General features: G+C 37.5%; 1 protein-coding gene across 2 annotated transcripts in view; it reads left to right on the forward strand.

The window, feature by feature from the left end:
• TRIM29 (tripartite motif containing 29) overlaps positions 1-16,864 on the forward strand; it is a 104,571-nt gene that overhangs the window by 77,991 nt on the left and 9,716 nt on the right. Inside the window, exons 5-8 of one of the 2 annotated variants that reach the window (XM_053689819.1) lie at positions 7,698-7,790; positions 8,820-8,909; positions 13,372-13,446; positions 14,987-15,079. In XM_053689819.1, coding sequence (XP_053545794.1) covers positions 7,698-7,790; positions 8,820-8,909; positions 13,372-13,446; positions 14,987-15,079 — 351 coding nt within the window. The remainder of the gene's footprint in view (positions 1-7,697; positions 7,791-8,819; positions 8,910-13,371; positions 13,447-14,986; positions 15,080-16,864) is intronic. The other variant, XM_053689820.1, reaches the window with a different exon arrangement.

Genomic DNA, 16,864 nt, shown 5'->3' on the forward strand with positions numbered 1-16,864 from the left:
GCTAGAGCATACAGACATCACAAATTAACTAGAGCAAACAGACGTCACAAATTATATAGAGCATACAGACATCACAAATTAGCTAGAGCAAACAGACATTACAAATTAGCTAGAGCATACAGACATCACAAATTAGCTATAGCAAACAGACATTACAAATTAGCTAGAGCATACAGACATCACAAATTAGCTAGAGCATACAGACATTACAAATTAGCTAGAGCATACAGACATCACAAATTAGCTAGAGCAAACAGACATCACAAATTAGCTAGAGCAAACAGACATCACAAATTAGCTAGAGCATACAGACATCACAAATTAGCTAGAGCATACAGACATCACAAATTAGCTAGAGCAAACAGACATCACAAATTAGCTAGAGCATACAGACATTACAAATTAGCTAGAGCATACAGACGTTACAAATTAGCTAGAGCATACAGACGTTACAATTTTTTTATGTGTACACTTTCTGAAGCACCAGCTACTACTGATCATGTGCAAGAGTTCACAGTGTATACGTATATGAGTCTGTAATTGGCTGATGGCTGTCGCACGATACCGGCGGCCGGAAAATGGAGACAAATTTTGAAATTTGTCCGAATTTCTTTTACTGTTTATTTAAAATTCAGAGTAAAAGTGTGATTGCATTTTCTTTGTATTATGCACTTGCTGATGATGTAATTTTATTTTATTTAAAGGGATAGTCTACACCAGAATTGTTATTGTTTAAAAAGACAGATAATCCCTTTAGTACTCATTCCACAGCTTTGCATAACCAACATAGGTATAATAATATACTTTTTACCTCTGTGATTACCTTGTATCTAAACCTCTGTGATTACCTTGTATCTAAGCCTCTGCAGACTGCCCCTTATCTCAGTTATATAAATATACTTTTTACCTCTGTGATTACCTTGTATCTAAGCCTCTGCAGACTGTCCCTTATCTCAGTTATATAAATATACTTTTTACCTCTGTGATTACCTTGTATCTAAGCCTCTGCAGACTGCTCCTTATCTCAGTTATATTTATATACTTTTTACCTCTGTGATTACCTTGTATCTAAGCCTCTGCAGACTGTCCCCTTATCACCATTATATTAATATAATTTTTACCTCTGTGATTACCTTGTATCTAAGCCTCTGCAGACTGCCCCTTATCTCAGTTATATTAATATACTTTTTACCTCTGTGATTACCTTGTATCTGAGCCTCTGCAGACTGCTCCTTATCTCCGTTATATTAATATACGTTTTACCTCTGTGATTACCTTGTATCTAAGCCTCTGCAGACTGCTCCTTATCTCAGTTATATAATATACTTTTTACCTCTGTGATTACCTTGTATCTAAGCCTCTGCAGACTGCTCCTTATCTCAGTTATATTAATATACTTTTTACCTCTGTGATTACCCTGTATCTAAGCCTCTGCAGACTGTCCCCTTATCTCCGTTATATTAATATAATTTTTACCTCTGTGATGACCCTGTATCTAAGCCTCTGCAGACTGCCTCTTATCTCAGTTATATTAATATACTTTTTACCTCTGTGATGACCCTGTATCTAAGCCTCTGCAGACTGCCCCTTATCTCAGTTATATAAATATACTTTTTACCTCTGTGATTACCTTGTATCTAAGCCTCTGCAGACTGTCCCTGCAGACTGCTCCTTATCTCAGTTATATTAATATACTTTTTACCTCTGTGATTACCTTGTATCTAAGCCTCTGCAGACTGCCCATTTATCTCAGTTATATTAATATACTTTTTACCTCTGTGATTACCTTGTATCTAAGCCTCTGCAGACTGCCCCTTATCTCAGTTATATTAATATACTTTTTACCTCTGTGATTACCTTGTATCTAAGCCTCTGCAGACTGCTCCTTATCTCAGTTATATTAATATACTTTTTACCTCTGTGATTACCCTGTATCTAAGCCTCTTTAGACTGTTCCTTATCTCAGTTATATTAATATACTTTTTACCTCTGTGATTACCCTGTATCTAAGCCTCTTTAGACTGCCCCTTATCTCAGTTATATTAATACACTTTTTACCTCTGTGATTACCTTGTATCGAAGCCTCTGCAGACTGCCCCTTATCTCAGTTACATTAATATACTTTTTACCTCTGTGATTACCTTGTATCTAAGCCTCTGCAGACTGCTCCTTATCTCAGTTATATTAATACACTTTTTACCTCTGTGATTACCTTGTATCTAAGCCTCTGCAGACTGCCCCTTATCTCAGTTATATTAATACACTTTTTACCTCTGTGATTACCTTGTATCTAAGCTTCTGCAGACTGCTCCTTATCTCAGTTATATTAATATATGTTTTACCTCTGTAATTACCTTGTATCTAAGCCTCTGCAGACTGCCCCCTTATCTCAGTGCTTTTGACAGACATGCAGTTTAGCAAATCAGTGCAGACTCCTAAATAACTCCACGGGAGTGAGCGCAATGTTATCTATATGGCACACAGGAACTAGTACTGTGTAACTGTGAAAAACTTTCAAAATGCTCTGAGGCGGTTTTCAACGGTTTAGAAATGAGTTTAAGCCTACCTAGGTTTAGCTTTTCAAAACTACCACTAAGGGAGCAAAGCTAATTTGATTATAAAGTGAATTGGAACGTTGTTTAAATTGCATGCCCTGAGGCCCATTTATCAAGCTCCGTATGGAGGTCGTGGGTCCGTGTTTCTGGCGAGTCTGAAGTCTAAAGACCGCTGCTCCATAACCCACAATCGCCACAATTCAACCCGATCGGGTTGATTGACACCTCCCTGCTGGTGGCCGATTGGCCGCAAATCTGCAGGGGGCGGCGTTGCACTAGCAGCTCTTGTGAGCTGCTTGTGCAATGCTGAATACGGAGAGTGTATTGCTCGTCGTATTCAGCGAGGTCTGTCGGACCTGATCCGCACTCGTATCAGGTCCGCAAGACCATTGTTAAATAGGCCTCCCTATCTGAATCATGAAAGTGTAATTTTAACTAGACTGCCCCTTTAATGATTCTTTCATGCAAACAAGGAAGGAACATTTAGCGTCTTGCAAGCACTTTATGATCTGTGTATTTAGGTTGTTCTTTGGATATTTCCAAACTGTTGTCGTTATGAAAACCAAGGTATTTAAGTGATTAGGACCAATTTAATAAATCCATTTCTAACAATAAAACAAACAGGGAATTAAATAACGTGTTTACGTCTCTTTAAATAAATGACAGGATTTGATACATTTTGGAGTGCGAGTTGGGCTTTGCCCTTTGACGCAAACAAAATAGTTTTCTTTTAATTCCTCCTTCTTAGAATCAGTATTTTCTTTTTTTTAATCCAGGCAATGTAATCTGCCGTCTTTCATTCCTCAGGAAATTCTACACAGGTAGCATGCGGGGGACTTAATTGCTTTTCTGAATTTAATGTGGTTGTCGGCAGTTATTTTCCCTGTCATGCTTTTTTTTATGCTCCTGGTTACCTCCCTTTTTTTTGCATTAAACCACAAATGAAACAGATTTCTCTTGAGTCTTTGTCAATGTGTTTTTGGGTAACAAAGCTGTGTTTTGGTGCGTCAGCTAAACATTTATATAAGAACAAATGAAACATTATCTTGATATTATCTGCATTAGGGAGGGATAACAATATTTACAGTAAAAGTATCGTAAGTCGATAAAACTGCAAACAGAGATGCTTCAATGCGCTGATATAATTAGATATTGATTGGAGCAGATCTTTGGTTAACTCCTTAAAATTTCAAACTTTTAAACACTAAAAAGAAGCTAGCACAATTTAGTGTTCTCTTTTTCTATACATTTGTTTCCAAATGTCTCAAGTATCTTTTATTAAGGGTATATGGAAGTAAAAAATAAAACGTTCTAGTCTCAGGTATAACATACAATTAAAAACTATCGGCTAGATTACGAGTCTTGTGTTATGAGTAAAAAAGCAGCGTTATAACGCTGCTTTTTTACTACCGCTGGTATTACGAGTCTTGCAGATTTAGGGGCACCACACATTTTTTTTGCCTTACCGCAAATCAATTTACGCAATTTGCATATAGTCTATTTTTAATGGGACTTCCATATCGCCGGTATTACAAACTTGTCCTGGGAAGCCAAAAAGTGAGCGGTACAGCCTAAAGTCAGTAGTTATGAGTTTTACACTACGCTGTAGCATAAAACTCATAACTAAAGTGCTAAAAAGTACACTAACACCCATAAACTGCCTATTAACCCCTAAACTGAGGCCCTCCCGCATCGCAAACACTATAATAAAAATATTAACCCCTAATCTGTCTCTCCAGACATCGCCGCCACTAGAATAAACATATTAACCCTTAAACTGCTGGACTCCCGCCTAGCAAACACTAGTTAAATATTATTAACCCCTAATTTCCCACCCCTAACATCGCCGCCACCTACCTTAATTTATTAACCCCTAATCTGCTGCCCTTATTGTCACCGCCACTATACTAAAGTTATTAACCCCTAACCCTAAGTCTAACCCTAATTAAAATAAATCTAAATAAAACCTACTATCATTAACTAAATAATTCCTATTTAAAACTAAATACTTACCTATAAAATAAATCCTAAACTAGCTACAATATAACTAATAGTTACATTGTATCTATCTTAGGTTTTATTTTTTATTTTACAGGCAAGTTTGTATTTATTTAAACTAGGTAGAATAGTTACTAAATAGTTATTAACTATTTAATAACTACCTAGCCAAAATGAATACAAATTTACCTGTAAATATAGGTAAGTATTTAGTTTTAAATAGGAATTATTAAGTTATTAATAGTAGGTTTTATTTAGATTTATTTTAATTATATTTAAGTTAGGGGGTGTTAGGGTTAGACTTAGGTTTAGGGGTTAATAAATTTAATATAGTGGCGGCGACGTTAGGGATGGCAGATTAGGGGTTAATAATTGTAGGTAGGTGGTGGCGATGTTAGGGGCGGCAGATTAGGGGTTAATAAGTGTAGGTAGGTTGCGGCAACATTGGGGGCGGGAGATTAGGGGTTAATAAATATAATGTAGGTGTCGGCGATGTCTGGAGCGGCAGATTAGGGGTTAATAAATATAATGTAGGTGTCGGCGATGTCGGGGACCGCAGATTAGGGGTTAATAAGTGTAAGATTAGGGGTGTTTAGACTCGGAGTTCATGTTAAGGTGTTAGGTGTAAACATAAATGTAGTTTCCCGAGCTGGCTCTTCCAATTGATGTCTATGGGGAAATCGTGCACAAGCACGTACAAACAGCTCAACGCTGACTTAAGCAGCGCTGGTATTGGAGTGAGGTATGGAGCACAAGTTTGCTCTACGCTGACTTCTTGCCTTTTAACGCCAGGTTTAGAAAAACCTGTAATACAAGCGCTGTAGGAAAGTGAACGGTGACAATAACGTGCAAGGTAGCACCGCAGCCCTCATAACGTAAAACTCGTAATCTAGCCGAATCTTTTGCAGATACTTCACTGCTGTCCATGAGACTCAGGAGTGCACATTTTTCTTCAAATCTATAGAACACCAGTGTCTGCAACAATGTTTGTAACAATGCTATATGCTTCTGAGCCTCATTATGATCTTGTGTTTAGGTTATAGCGTAAAAGTATTGGCATTTCATTTTGAACAAATTATCATTTAAAATCAGTTCTGGTAGCTTTAGTTTATATGTGAAATTATCATGGCATTGGTTGGTATTTTATACCTATTAAAGAGACGACCCTACAGAACCCCACAGATGTCACAGCTCTCTTCTACTCATTCCAAAACTCACTAGCCTCCTCTTTACATGTACATACACAAACAGAACCTCTTTACATGTACAGACACAAACAGAACCTCTTCACATGTACATACACAAACAGAGCCTCCTCTTTACATGTACATACACAAACAGAACCTCTTTACATGTACAGACACAAACAGAACCTCTTCACATGTACAGACACAAACAGAACCTCTTTACATGTACAGACACAAACAGAACTTCTTCACATGTACATACACAAACAGTACCTCTTTACATGTACATACACAAACAGAACCTCTTCACATGTACGTACACAAACAGAACCTCTTCACATGTACGTACACAAACAGAACCTCTTCACATGTACGTACACAAACAGAACCTCTTCACATGTACGTACACAAACAGTACTTCTTCACATGTACGTACACAAACAGAACTTCTTCACATGTACGTACACAAACAGAACTTCTTCACATGTACGTACACAAACAGAACTTCTTCACATGTACATACACAAACAGAACTTCTTCACATGTACATACACAAACAGTACCTCTTTACATGTACATACACAAACAGAACCTCTTCACATGTACATACACAAACAGAACCTCTTCACATGTACGTACACAAACAGAACCTCTTCACATGTACGTACACAAACAGAACCTCTTCACATGTACGTACACAAACAGAACCTCTTCACATGTACATACACAAACAGAACCTCTTCACATGTACATGCACAAACAGTACTTCTTCACATGTACATACACAAACAGTACTTCTTCACATGTACAGACACAAACAGAACCTCTTCACCTGTACAGACACAAACAGAACCTCTTCACATGTACAGACACAAACAGAGCCTCTTCACATGTACAGACACAAACAGAGCCTCTTCACATGTACATACACAAACAGAACCTCTTCACATGTACAGACACAAACAGAACCTCTTCACATGTACAGACACAAACAGAGCCTCTTCACATGTACATACACAAACAGAACCTCTTCACATGTACATACACAAACAGAACCTCTTCACATGTACATACACAAACAGAACCTCTTCACATGTACATACACAAACAGAACCTATTCACATGTACATACACAAACAGAACCTCTTCACATGTACATACACAAACAGAACCTCTTTACATGTACATACACAAACAGAACCTCTTTACATGTACATACACAAACAGAACCTCTTCACATGTACATACACAAACAGAACCTCTTCACATGTACATACACAAACAGAACCTCTTCACATGTACGTACACAAACAGAACTTCTTCACATGTACATACACAAACAGAACCTCTTCACATGTACATACACAAACAGAACCTCTTCACATGTACATACACAAACAGAACCTCTTCACATGTACATACACAAACAGAACTTCTTCACATGTACAGTACTTTATAAAAATCTAAAAAATCAAAGGTCCTGATCTTTCACATACAGAGATTCCTGAATCTAACAGTCCCCTTCTTTACATGGACTGAGAAATCTCACAGGTCTCTACTTCATCATATGTACAATGTTTGTAAATCTCACACGCCTTTTCCTCAGTTAGAGTTTTACAAACCTTGTATGTATGTTTTCTGCTGGTATTAAGCTTTCCAATCTGCACAGGGCTCTCCAAATTTCCCCCAGCTTTCCAAATCCCCCAAGTATTTTAATTTCATACAAAACATATTTATTTGTTGTATATGGGTTTCCGCACACACAATCTCTTTATGCATTGAAAACTCATAATAACAAATCTAATTTTATAGAGCTTTCAGAAACTCACAATGTCACATTCATGATATTTACATATTCATGTGCACAGATCTATCCAAATGCAAATATGCTTGCAACAAAAAATGTGCCCAAGATATCTTCTTGACTATCATTAATTCAATTAAATTTCTGTTTCAGGAGAGAACCGATACATGATGAAAGACTTGACTTCAGACTGGAGTCAGCCAAATGAGTCCTTTGGAAGATTCGGCTCCCTCTTTAATTTAAAAGGTAACTAAATCTGCAAGGAAGTCCTTCCAAGAACTCTCTAAATGTCACTGATTCTATCCATGTGATCAGGAGTAAACTCATATAGTGATGTCACATTATCTTAAAATGAGTAAATACGATAGGACACAGGATGTGTATATACTGTATATATAAACACAGGTCATTACAGATTTGCTATAAAAGCTTTCCGTTGTTTGGGGTGTGGCTGATCACAGATTCCATCACAAGTTTCACTATTGAAATGTTACATTACATATTTTAATGTTATACTTGATATAAAAAGTTAATATTTGTCTGCAAAAAAATAAATAAATGCAATGTTTGGCAAACATTTAACATTAATTTGGAACAAATGTGGCCAACATTCATTATTTTTTAAAGTGCCAAACTTTCGATCACCCCTAGATCACAATGTAAAATGGTTAATGAGCTGAATTTCACACACAATTAATCCTAAGGTAGGTGGCCTATTTTAAACTTGCATTGGAAGAAGAGTACCATATGATAAATACAAAACTAGAGATGACTCAGTCTTTGCAAATGCCGAGTTTCCCACTTGTGTGTTGTCAAATCATTACATTTGGCTGCCATTTATTTGTTGAGTCTGTATCTCACATTTGACCATCAGTCCAACAGAAATGGTGCCAATGGGATTGGCAGTGAATAGTTCCCATTTTTTACATAGAAATATAAATATTTTTGTAAACTTCATTTTTTGGCCAATCTACAATTGCTGGAGTTGGACACAAAACAACAAACAGATATTTTTTTATGCTTTGCTGCTTTTGTTTGAAGAGAATGATATAAAAATAATTTACAACGGCATTTTGATCCTCAGATTAATAGACCGAAAATAACAACATGAGAACTGATGACAGACACTAGCATGAAACTAAATGGTGACATTAAAATAAATTGCTACAAAATGTACCCTATGAAATGAAAACTTAGTGCCAAAACTTTCAGGGCTAGGACATTAACGGTTAGATAATAGGATTTTAATGACAAGTACTCTGTTATCTTCATCAGGTGGCCGACAGTCCTTCCAGCCACCATCCCCTGGTCGTAATTTAACGGACACATCAGCTTCAAGCCTCAACAATATGTATGGGACAAAAGGTACAGTATGGGCACCATTGGATGCAGGACATCTGCCTGTGTGCAGGAAATAAGGATTGGATACAGTAGTAGGAAAAAGATTCAGGGTATTAAGTGTACCCTAATTTCAATGGAAACAATTTGTCAAGTGGTCTGCTGTTATCTTCTAGAAGGTTTAGTTATTGTGAGTTAGTCATACCTGTGAGTTAGTCATACCTGGGAGTTAGTCATACCTGGGAGTTAGTCATACCTGGGAGTTAGTCATACCTGGGAGTTAGTCATACCTGGGAGTTAGTCATACCTGTGAGTTAGTCATACCTGGGAGTTAGTCATACCTGTGAGTTAGTCATACCTGTGAGTTAGTGAAATTCCTGACATGCAGGACTGAATTTAAACCCATAGCGTTCATAGGTAGCTGGGGCATCCCTTGTATTTTGTCCAGAGTTTTGTCATCAACACCAAATATCTCAATATTTTTTTTCAATTGTATGCTCTATTTGAGTCAATGTCATTAAATACAATGAAGCATTCAAAACAGCAAATTTAGCATTTCCATTTAATGAAAGGAAAACAACTAATTTACACTACCCTTCGACTATCATTTTTTAGAATTTACCATCCCTAAAATGATAACACATAGTCTATCTCAATATTCAATCTCCAAGTAGTGACTGTAGGTCACAGTGTGTGAATGTCTAGCTAAATTCATATAGTGACCAGTGCACAACAGTATCACATTTACTAGGATCTGAAAACGCGAAGGGTTGGAGAAACATTTAGCACAGTGATAACTGTTCCCATTGAGAATATCTCACATATTTATGCACACAGGGGACTCTCCTGAGACACATGCATTTGTCGTCACATACCTAAATATATCTGGAACCATCACCCTAACTTATAAGTAAACTTGAGTTGCCAGGTTTGTAGGAGAGAGTAGAAGATAATAAGAGAGAATTGCTAGAAATTTATGGGTACAGTCTGGAGCAAAACCAAAATACATAAAGCTGGTATAAATGACAACAACTAACAACACATAATTCAGTCTTTCCTGCATGAAGGTTAAAAATGCAGAATTGTTAATATTGTTTTAACTTCCATCTAATATGAATTTCATGACTATCTATTCCTGACAGGCAAATATCTCTTGATTTAACAAAAAACATTATTAAAAACTAGAAGAACCACTTCAATGCCTAAAGTCCTGCTGAGATCTTATTAGAGATTACAAATAATTAATTTTGTCTTTTGTCATTAGACAGAAAACATTGTATTAGGTTTTTTTCTTTAACATGAGAAGTGTAAATACTCCAACTGCGGTATTCACAAGAGTAAAACCTGTGCTTGAGTATTTAAAGGCAAATAAAACACTAAATGAACGCTTGATTGAATGATGAGATCAAAGCTTAGCTTGAAAATAATCTGCACATGTATTTTATTTAAATGATATTAGTTTCTACTAAATATACAAAAAACAAGTATAAAGTTTTACTAGCCATAAAGCAATGTGTGCTGCCACATTGTAAGCTAGGCTTCCTTCTCTGCTGAGGCCAGTTAGAGAGAGCACACATGGGGAATATTGGGGGCTATGAGTGGGGGTTTGTAGGCTGGAGCCTATAAACAGGGCAGCTTCCTTATTAGCAAACTGACCGGATTACCCAGCTCCCACCTGTGGCTTAATGCAGCAGCCGAGAAATCAGTGCCTCACTAATACTCAGTATACTCAGGAGAGTGACGAGACCACTCTTAGTGTTTAACACTTGCTGTTCTACATTATAGATCCCTGTGTCACTGTTAGACATTATAAATCCCTATGTCACTGTACGCTGTTAGACATTATAAATCCCTATGTCACTGTACGCTGTTAGACATTATACATCCCTATGTCACTATACGCTGTTAGACATTATACATCCCTATGTCACTATACGCTGTTAGACATTATACATCCTGTGTCACTGTACGCTGTTAGACATTATACATCCCTGTGTCACTGTACGCTGTTAGACATTATACATCCTGTGTCACTGTACGCTGTTAGACATTATACATCCCTGTGTCACTGTACGCTGTTAGACATTATACATCCCTGTGTCACTGTACGCTGTTAGACATTATACATCCCTATGTCACTGTACGCTGTTAGACATTATACACCCTGTGTCACTGTACGCTGTTAGACATTATACATCCTGTGTCACTGTACGCTGTTAGACATTATACATCCCTGTGTCACTGTACGCTGTTAGACATTATACATCCTGTGTCACTGTACGCTGTTAGACATTATACATCCCTGTGTCACTGTACGCTGTTAGACATTATACATCCCTGTGTCACTGTACGCTGTTAGACATTATACATCCCTGTGTCACTGTACGCTGTTAGACATTATACATCCCTGTGTCACTGTACACTGTTAGACATTATACATCCCTGTGTCACTGTACGCTGTTAGACATTATACATCCCTGTGTCACTGTACGCTGTTAGACATTATACATCCCTGTGTCACTGTACACTGTTAGACATTATACATCCCTGTGTCACTGTACGCTGTTAGACATTATACATCCCTGTGTCACTGTACGCTGTTAGACATTATACATCCCTGTGTCACTGTACACTGTTAGACATTATACATCCCTGTGTCACTGTACGCTGTTAGACATTATACATCCCTGTGTCACTGTACGCTGTTAGACATTATACATCCCTGTGTCACTGTACGCTGTTAGACATTATACATCCCTGTGTCACTGTACGCTGTTAGACATTATACATCCCTGTGTCACTGTACGCTGTTAGACATTATACATCCCTGTGTCACTGTACGCTGTTAGACATTATACATCCCTGTGTCACTGTACGCTGTTAGACATTATACATCCCTGTGTCACTGTACGCTGTTAGACATTATACATCCCTGTGTCACTGTACGCTGTTAGACATTATACATCCCTGTGTCACTGTACGCTGTTAGACATTATACATCCCTGTGTCACTGTACGCTGTTAGACATTATACATCCCTGTGTCACTGTACGCTGTTAGACATTATACATCCTGTGTCACGGTACAGTGTTAGACATTATAAATCCTGTGTCACTGTACGCTGTTAGACATTATAAATCCCTATGTCACTGTACGCTGTTAGACATTATAAATCCCTATGTCACTGTACGCTGTTAGACATTATACATCCCTATGTCACTGTACGCTGTTAGACATTATACATCCTGTGTCACTGTATGCTGTTAGACATTATACATCCTGTGTCACTGTACGCTGTTAGACATTATACATCCCTGTGTCACTGTACGCTGTTAGACATTATACATCCTGTGTCACTGTACGCTGTTAGACATTATACATCCTGTGTCACTGTACGCTGTTAGACATTATACATCCTGTGTCACTGTACTCTGTTAGACATTATACATCCTGTGTCACTGTACAGTGTTAGACATTATACATCCCTGTGTCACTGTACGCTGTTAGACATTATACATCCTGTGTCACTGTACGCTGTTAGACATTATACATCCTGTGTCACTGTACGCTGTTAGACATTATACATCCTGTGTCACTGTACGCTGTTAGACATTATACATCCTGTGTCACTGTACAGTGTTAGACATTATACATCCCTGTGTCACTGTACGCTGTTAGACATTATACATCCTGTGTCACTGTACGCTGTTAGACATTATACATCCTGTGTCACTGTACACTGTTAGACATTATACATCCCTGTGTCACTGTACGCTGTTAGACATTATACATCCCTGTGTCACTGTACGCTGTTAGACATTATACATCCTGTGTCACTGTACGCTGTTAGACATTATACATCCCTATGTCACTGTACAGTGTTAGACATTATACATCCCTGTGTCACTGTACGCTGTTAGACATTATACATCCTGTGTCACTGTACGCTGTTAGACATTATACATCCTGTGTCACTGTACGCTGTTAGACATTATACATCCTGTGTCACTGTACGCTGTTAGACATTATACATCCTGTGTCACTGTACGCTGTTAGACATTATACATCCCTGTGTCACTGTACGCTGTTAGACATTATACATCCTGTGTCACTGTACGCTGTTAGACATTATACATCCTGTGTCACTGTACGCTGTTAGACATTATACATCCCTGTGTCACTGTACGCTGTTAGACATTATACATCCCTGTGTCACTGTACGCTGTTAGACATTATACATCCTGTGTCACTGTACGCTGTTAGACATTATACATCCTGTGTCACTGTACGCTGTTAGACATTATACATCCCTGTGTCACTGTACGCTGCTAGACATTATACATCCCTGTGTCACTGTACGCTGTTAGACATTATACATCCCTGTGTCACTGTACGCTGTTAGACATTATACATCCTGTGTCGCTGTTAGCAGCTGGATTTGCACAACTTCTATCATGATGGTAGCAAAGTGTACTTGGCTCTTTTTGTAGGAAGTTTCAATGTCAGAAAATGGGACTCCCAAGAAGAACCTTCCAGCCTCAGCTCCTCTCCATATTCTATGAAAGGTATAAAAGTTATGTCAGGTTCAAAACCAATCTTTAGGGATTTCCACCAATCAAACAGGGAAGCTACTGCTGCAAAAACAAACCATGGGGCAGCTCTAAATCCGCTTGCAAAATCAATGCATGGGGAATCAAATCAAATAAAGCACTTGGGAATAAAATCAGATTCTGCTTCCTTTTCTTTCTGTAATCAGTCTTTTGCAAACTCTCTCTATAGCTGGTTTTATAGAAATACTAATAATATATCTTTTTATTTGCATGCATATTGTGAAGTAAAAGCTTTTTAACGTAAAACTAAAAGTAATAACGTTGTATCAGTTGTGTAGTTTCTACTAATCCTCATTGGCTGATAGGCACTTCCTGTTAATGTTCATTGGCTGATAGGCATTTCATGTTTATTCTCATTGGTTGTTAGGTACATCCTGTTAATGGCCACCAAGCCTATCCAATAAAATATTTATAAGCCAATGGACATTAGTAGGAAGTGCACAGCTCAGCATCTTTAGACCCTACTCTTTCATATGTACATTAACCATATAAGCGCCATATTAATGCTTCTAAACTCATCTACTGCTTATTTACTTTGACCTCCTTGGGCAGAACAATTTGCATGTCCCAATTTTTTTCCTGAAGGTAATTGTTTAATTGTTTAATTTGACTGAAAATGAGGCTGTATCTATGTTACTAGTATTTTAAAATGATCTGGTTTGGAACTTGATCCTTCACTGGGGCACTACATTTTGGACAAGTTTTACCTGAATTGTTCCAGAGAATCAAATCTATAATTTATTAACTTTGTTTATAATTGTGGATTAAGGACAATGGTGTATTTAGTCTTTGCGCTGCTCTAGCTACCAGGAGAACCCTCATTTTAACCACTCTGCCCCCAAACTCCATTACTTCCCAATACGTTCATATTTGTCTCAGATATGTTTTACTGCAGAAAGCCAGAGATGCATGGTGGGGCTCGGTACCCCTACTAATCAGTAGTCATTCATCACTATTTAAATGAATAAATACAAGACTTGGAGAGCATAAGTGTGTGAAGATATCACCTCACAAATATTTATTTACTTAGCATCTCAAATCTGCTGCCCTAGGCACAGGCCTAGTTGGCCTAGCCCGAAACACACCCCTGGTTCAGGAACATTTGACCTTTAAATCTCTTCTGTTTTTAAATGAGGTAATGCAATTGTTGTGTCACTATCCCCTACATGAGGCTATAAATCAGTAGCAGCCACTAAATCTTCATTCATTCTGCGTCAAGAACTTAGTAAGAGAGAGCGCATTCCTCTATGGTCTAGAAACTCCCTCTTGCAACCTGTGCAGATCTGGCAACACTTTGTACAAGGCTCTTTATTTGCTACCACAGCACAGTTAGGGCCTGCAGGTAGCTTGAGTCACACAGGTGCAGGCCGAGACCTGTTCCCCTGACTTGTGTTTCTCCTTCGCTTCACATAACAATTATTAACTTCCATTCCTGTTGATTCCTCTACACCCAACATGTGACCTAGAAACTAACCCTTTCCTGTCTTTCCTGTAGGCACGAACCCTGGCCAAACCTTCCATTATGCCTCCTCTAGCCAAACCACAGAGGGCGCGAGCCAGCAGGACAACAATCTATACGGCATGAATGGTATGTGTCTGTCTCTCTATCTATCTATCTATCTATCTGTATGTCTCTGTCTATCATCTATAATCTATCTGTATGTCTCTGTCTATTATCTATCTGTATGTGTCTCTGTCTATTGTCTATCATCTATCATCTATCTGTATGTCTCTCTGTCTATCATCTATCTGTATGTCTCTCTGTCTATCATCTATCTGTATGTCTCTCTGTCTATCATCTATCTGTATGTCTCTCTGTCTATCATCTATCTGTATGTCTCTCTGTCTATCATCTATCTGTATGTCTCTCTGTCTATCATCTATCTGTATGTCTCTCTGTCTATCATCTATCTGTATGTCTCTCTGTCTATCATCTATCTGTATGTCTCTGTCTATCATCTATCTGTATGTCTCTGTCTATCATCTATAATCTATCTGTATGTCTCTGTCTATTATCTATAATCTATCTGTATGTCTCTGTCTATTATCTATCTGTATGTGTCTCTGTCTATTGTCTATCATCTATCATCTATCTGTATGTCTCTCTGTCTATCATCTATCTGTATGTCTCTCTGTCTATCATCTATCTGTATGTCTCTGTCTATCATCTATCTGTATGTCTCTGTCTATCATCTATCTGTATGTCTCTCTGTCTATCATCTATCTGTATGTCTCTCTGTCTATCATCTATCTGTATGTCTCTCTGTCTATCATCTATCTGTATGTCTCTCTGTCTATCATCTATCTGTATGTCTCTCTGTCTATCATCTATCTGTATGTCTCTCTGTCTATCATCTATCTGTATGTCTCTGTCTATCATCTATCTGTATGTCTCTGTCTATCATCTATAATCTATCTGTATGTCTCTGTCTATTATCTATAATCTATCTGTATGTCTCTGTCTATTATCTATCTGTATGTGTCTCTGTCTATTGTCTATCATCTATCATCTATCTGTATGTCTCTCTGTCTATCATCTATCTGTATGTCTCTCTGTCTATCATCTATCTGTATGTCTCTGTCTATCATCTATCTGTATGTCTCTCTATCTATCTCTCTGTTTATTTTTATTATCCATCCCTACCTACCTTTCTTCTCTCAGTATTGATACTATAGACCGGATGACGTTTGTTCCTTACTCAGAACATTTTTTCTAACTAATTGGAAATATAGTCACTCAAAGCTGCAGAGAACATTATTATTGAGCGATTTTCAACAATTGATGGATACAGAGTGCGCAGTTCAATAACATTTATTAAATTACACTGCACAATATTAGTAGCTGTGTTACTGCTTAAAAAAACAATAAATGAGTTATTTCATGACTGTGATTGTTTCCAATTGATCAAAATCAAAACCACCCTAATAGAATTTGTTGTAAATGAGTCTGGCAGATGGTTCAGATTAACTCTGTAACCGCCAACTCATGTCAAAGCACAGGCAATCTCGTCAATTAGGATAACCTATTCTCAGTCATACTTGTATTTCTGTCATTAATACAGATTGTGGTGAAATAAACCTCTGTGTAGTTTATGATAAGCTCTTTCCATTCTAGCTGAATTTGTCCTCATCAAAAAGAAGTGAAATGCTTAGTTTTATTTAATGTAATTGTTCATTTATATTATGGATTTAAAATACTAAACAATAATGTTTCTTTAATGTTCAATAAAATAAACAAAAGGTCATTCAAGATATTTTATTTAGATCAGTATCAATTTGGAGACACTTAAATGGTTTACCACCCCTGTCCTAGGGGAAAGTGTGAACAAAGACATGATAAATCACTGGTTCTATAAAATAAATAAAAAAAAGA

Source organism: Bombina bombina, chromosome 8 (genome assembly GCF_027579735.1).
Source record: "Bombina bombina isolate aBomBom1 chromosome 8, aBomBom1.pri, whole genome shotgun sequence".
Classification (NCBI taxonomy): domain Eukaryota; kingdom Metazoa; phylum Chordata; class Amphibia; order Anura; family Bombinatoridae; genus Bombina; species Bombina bombina.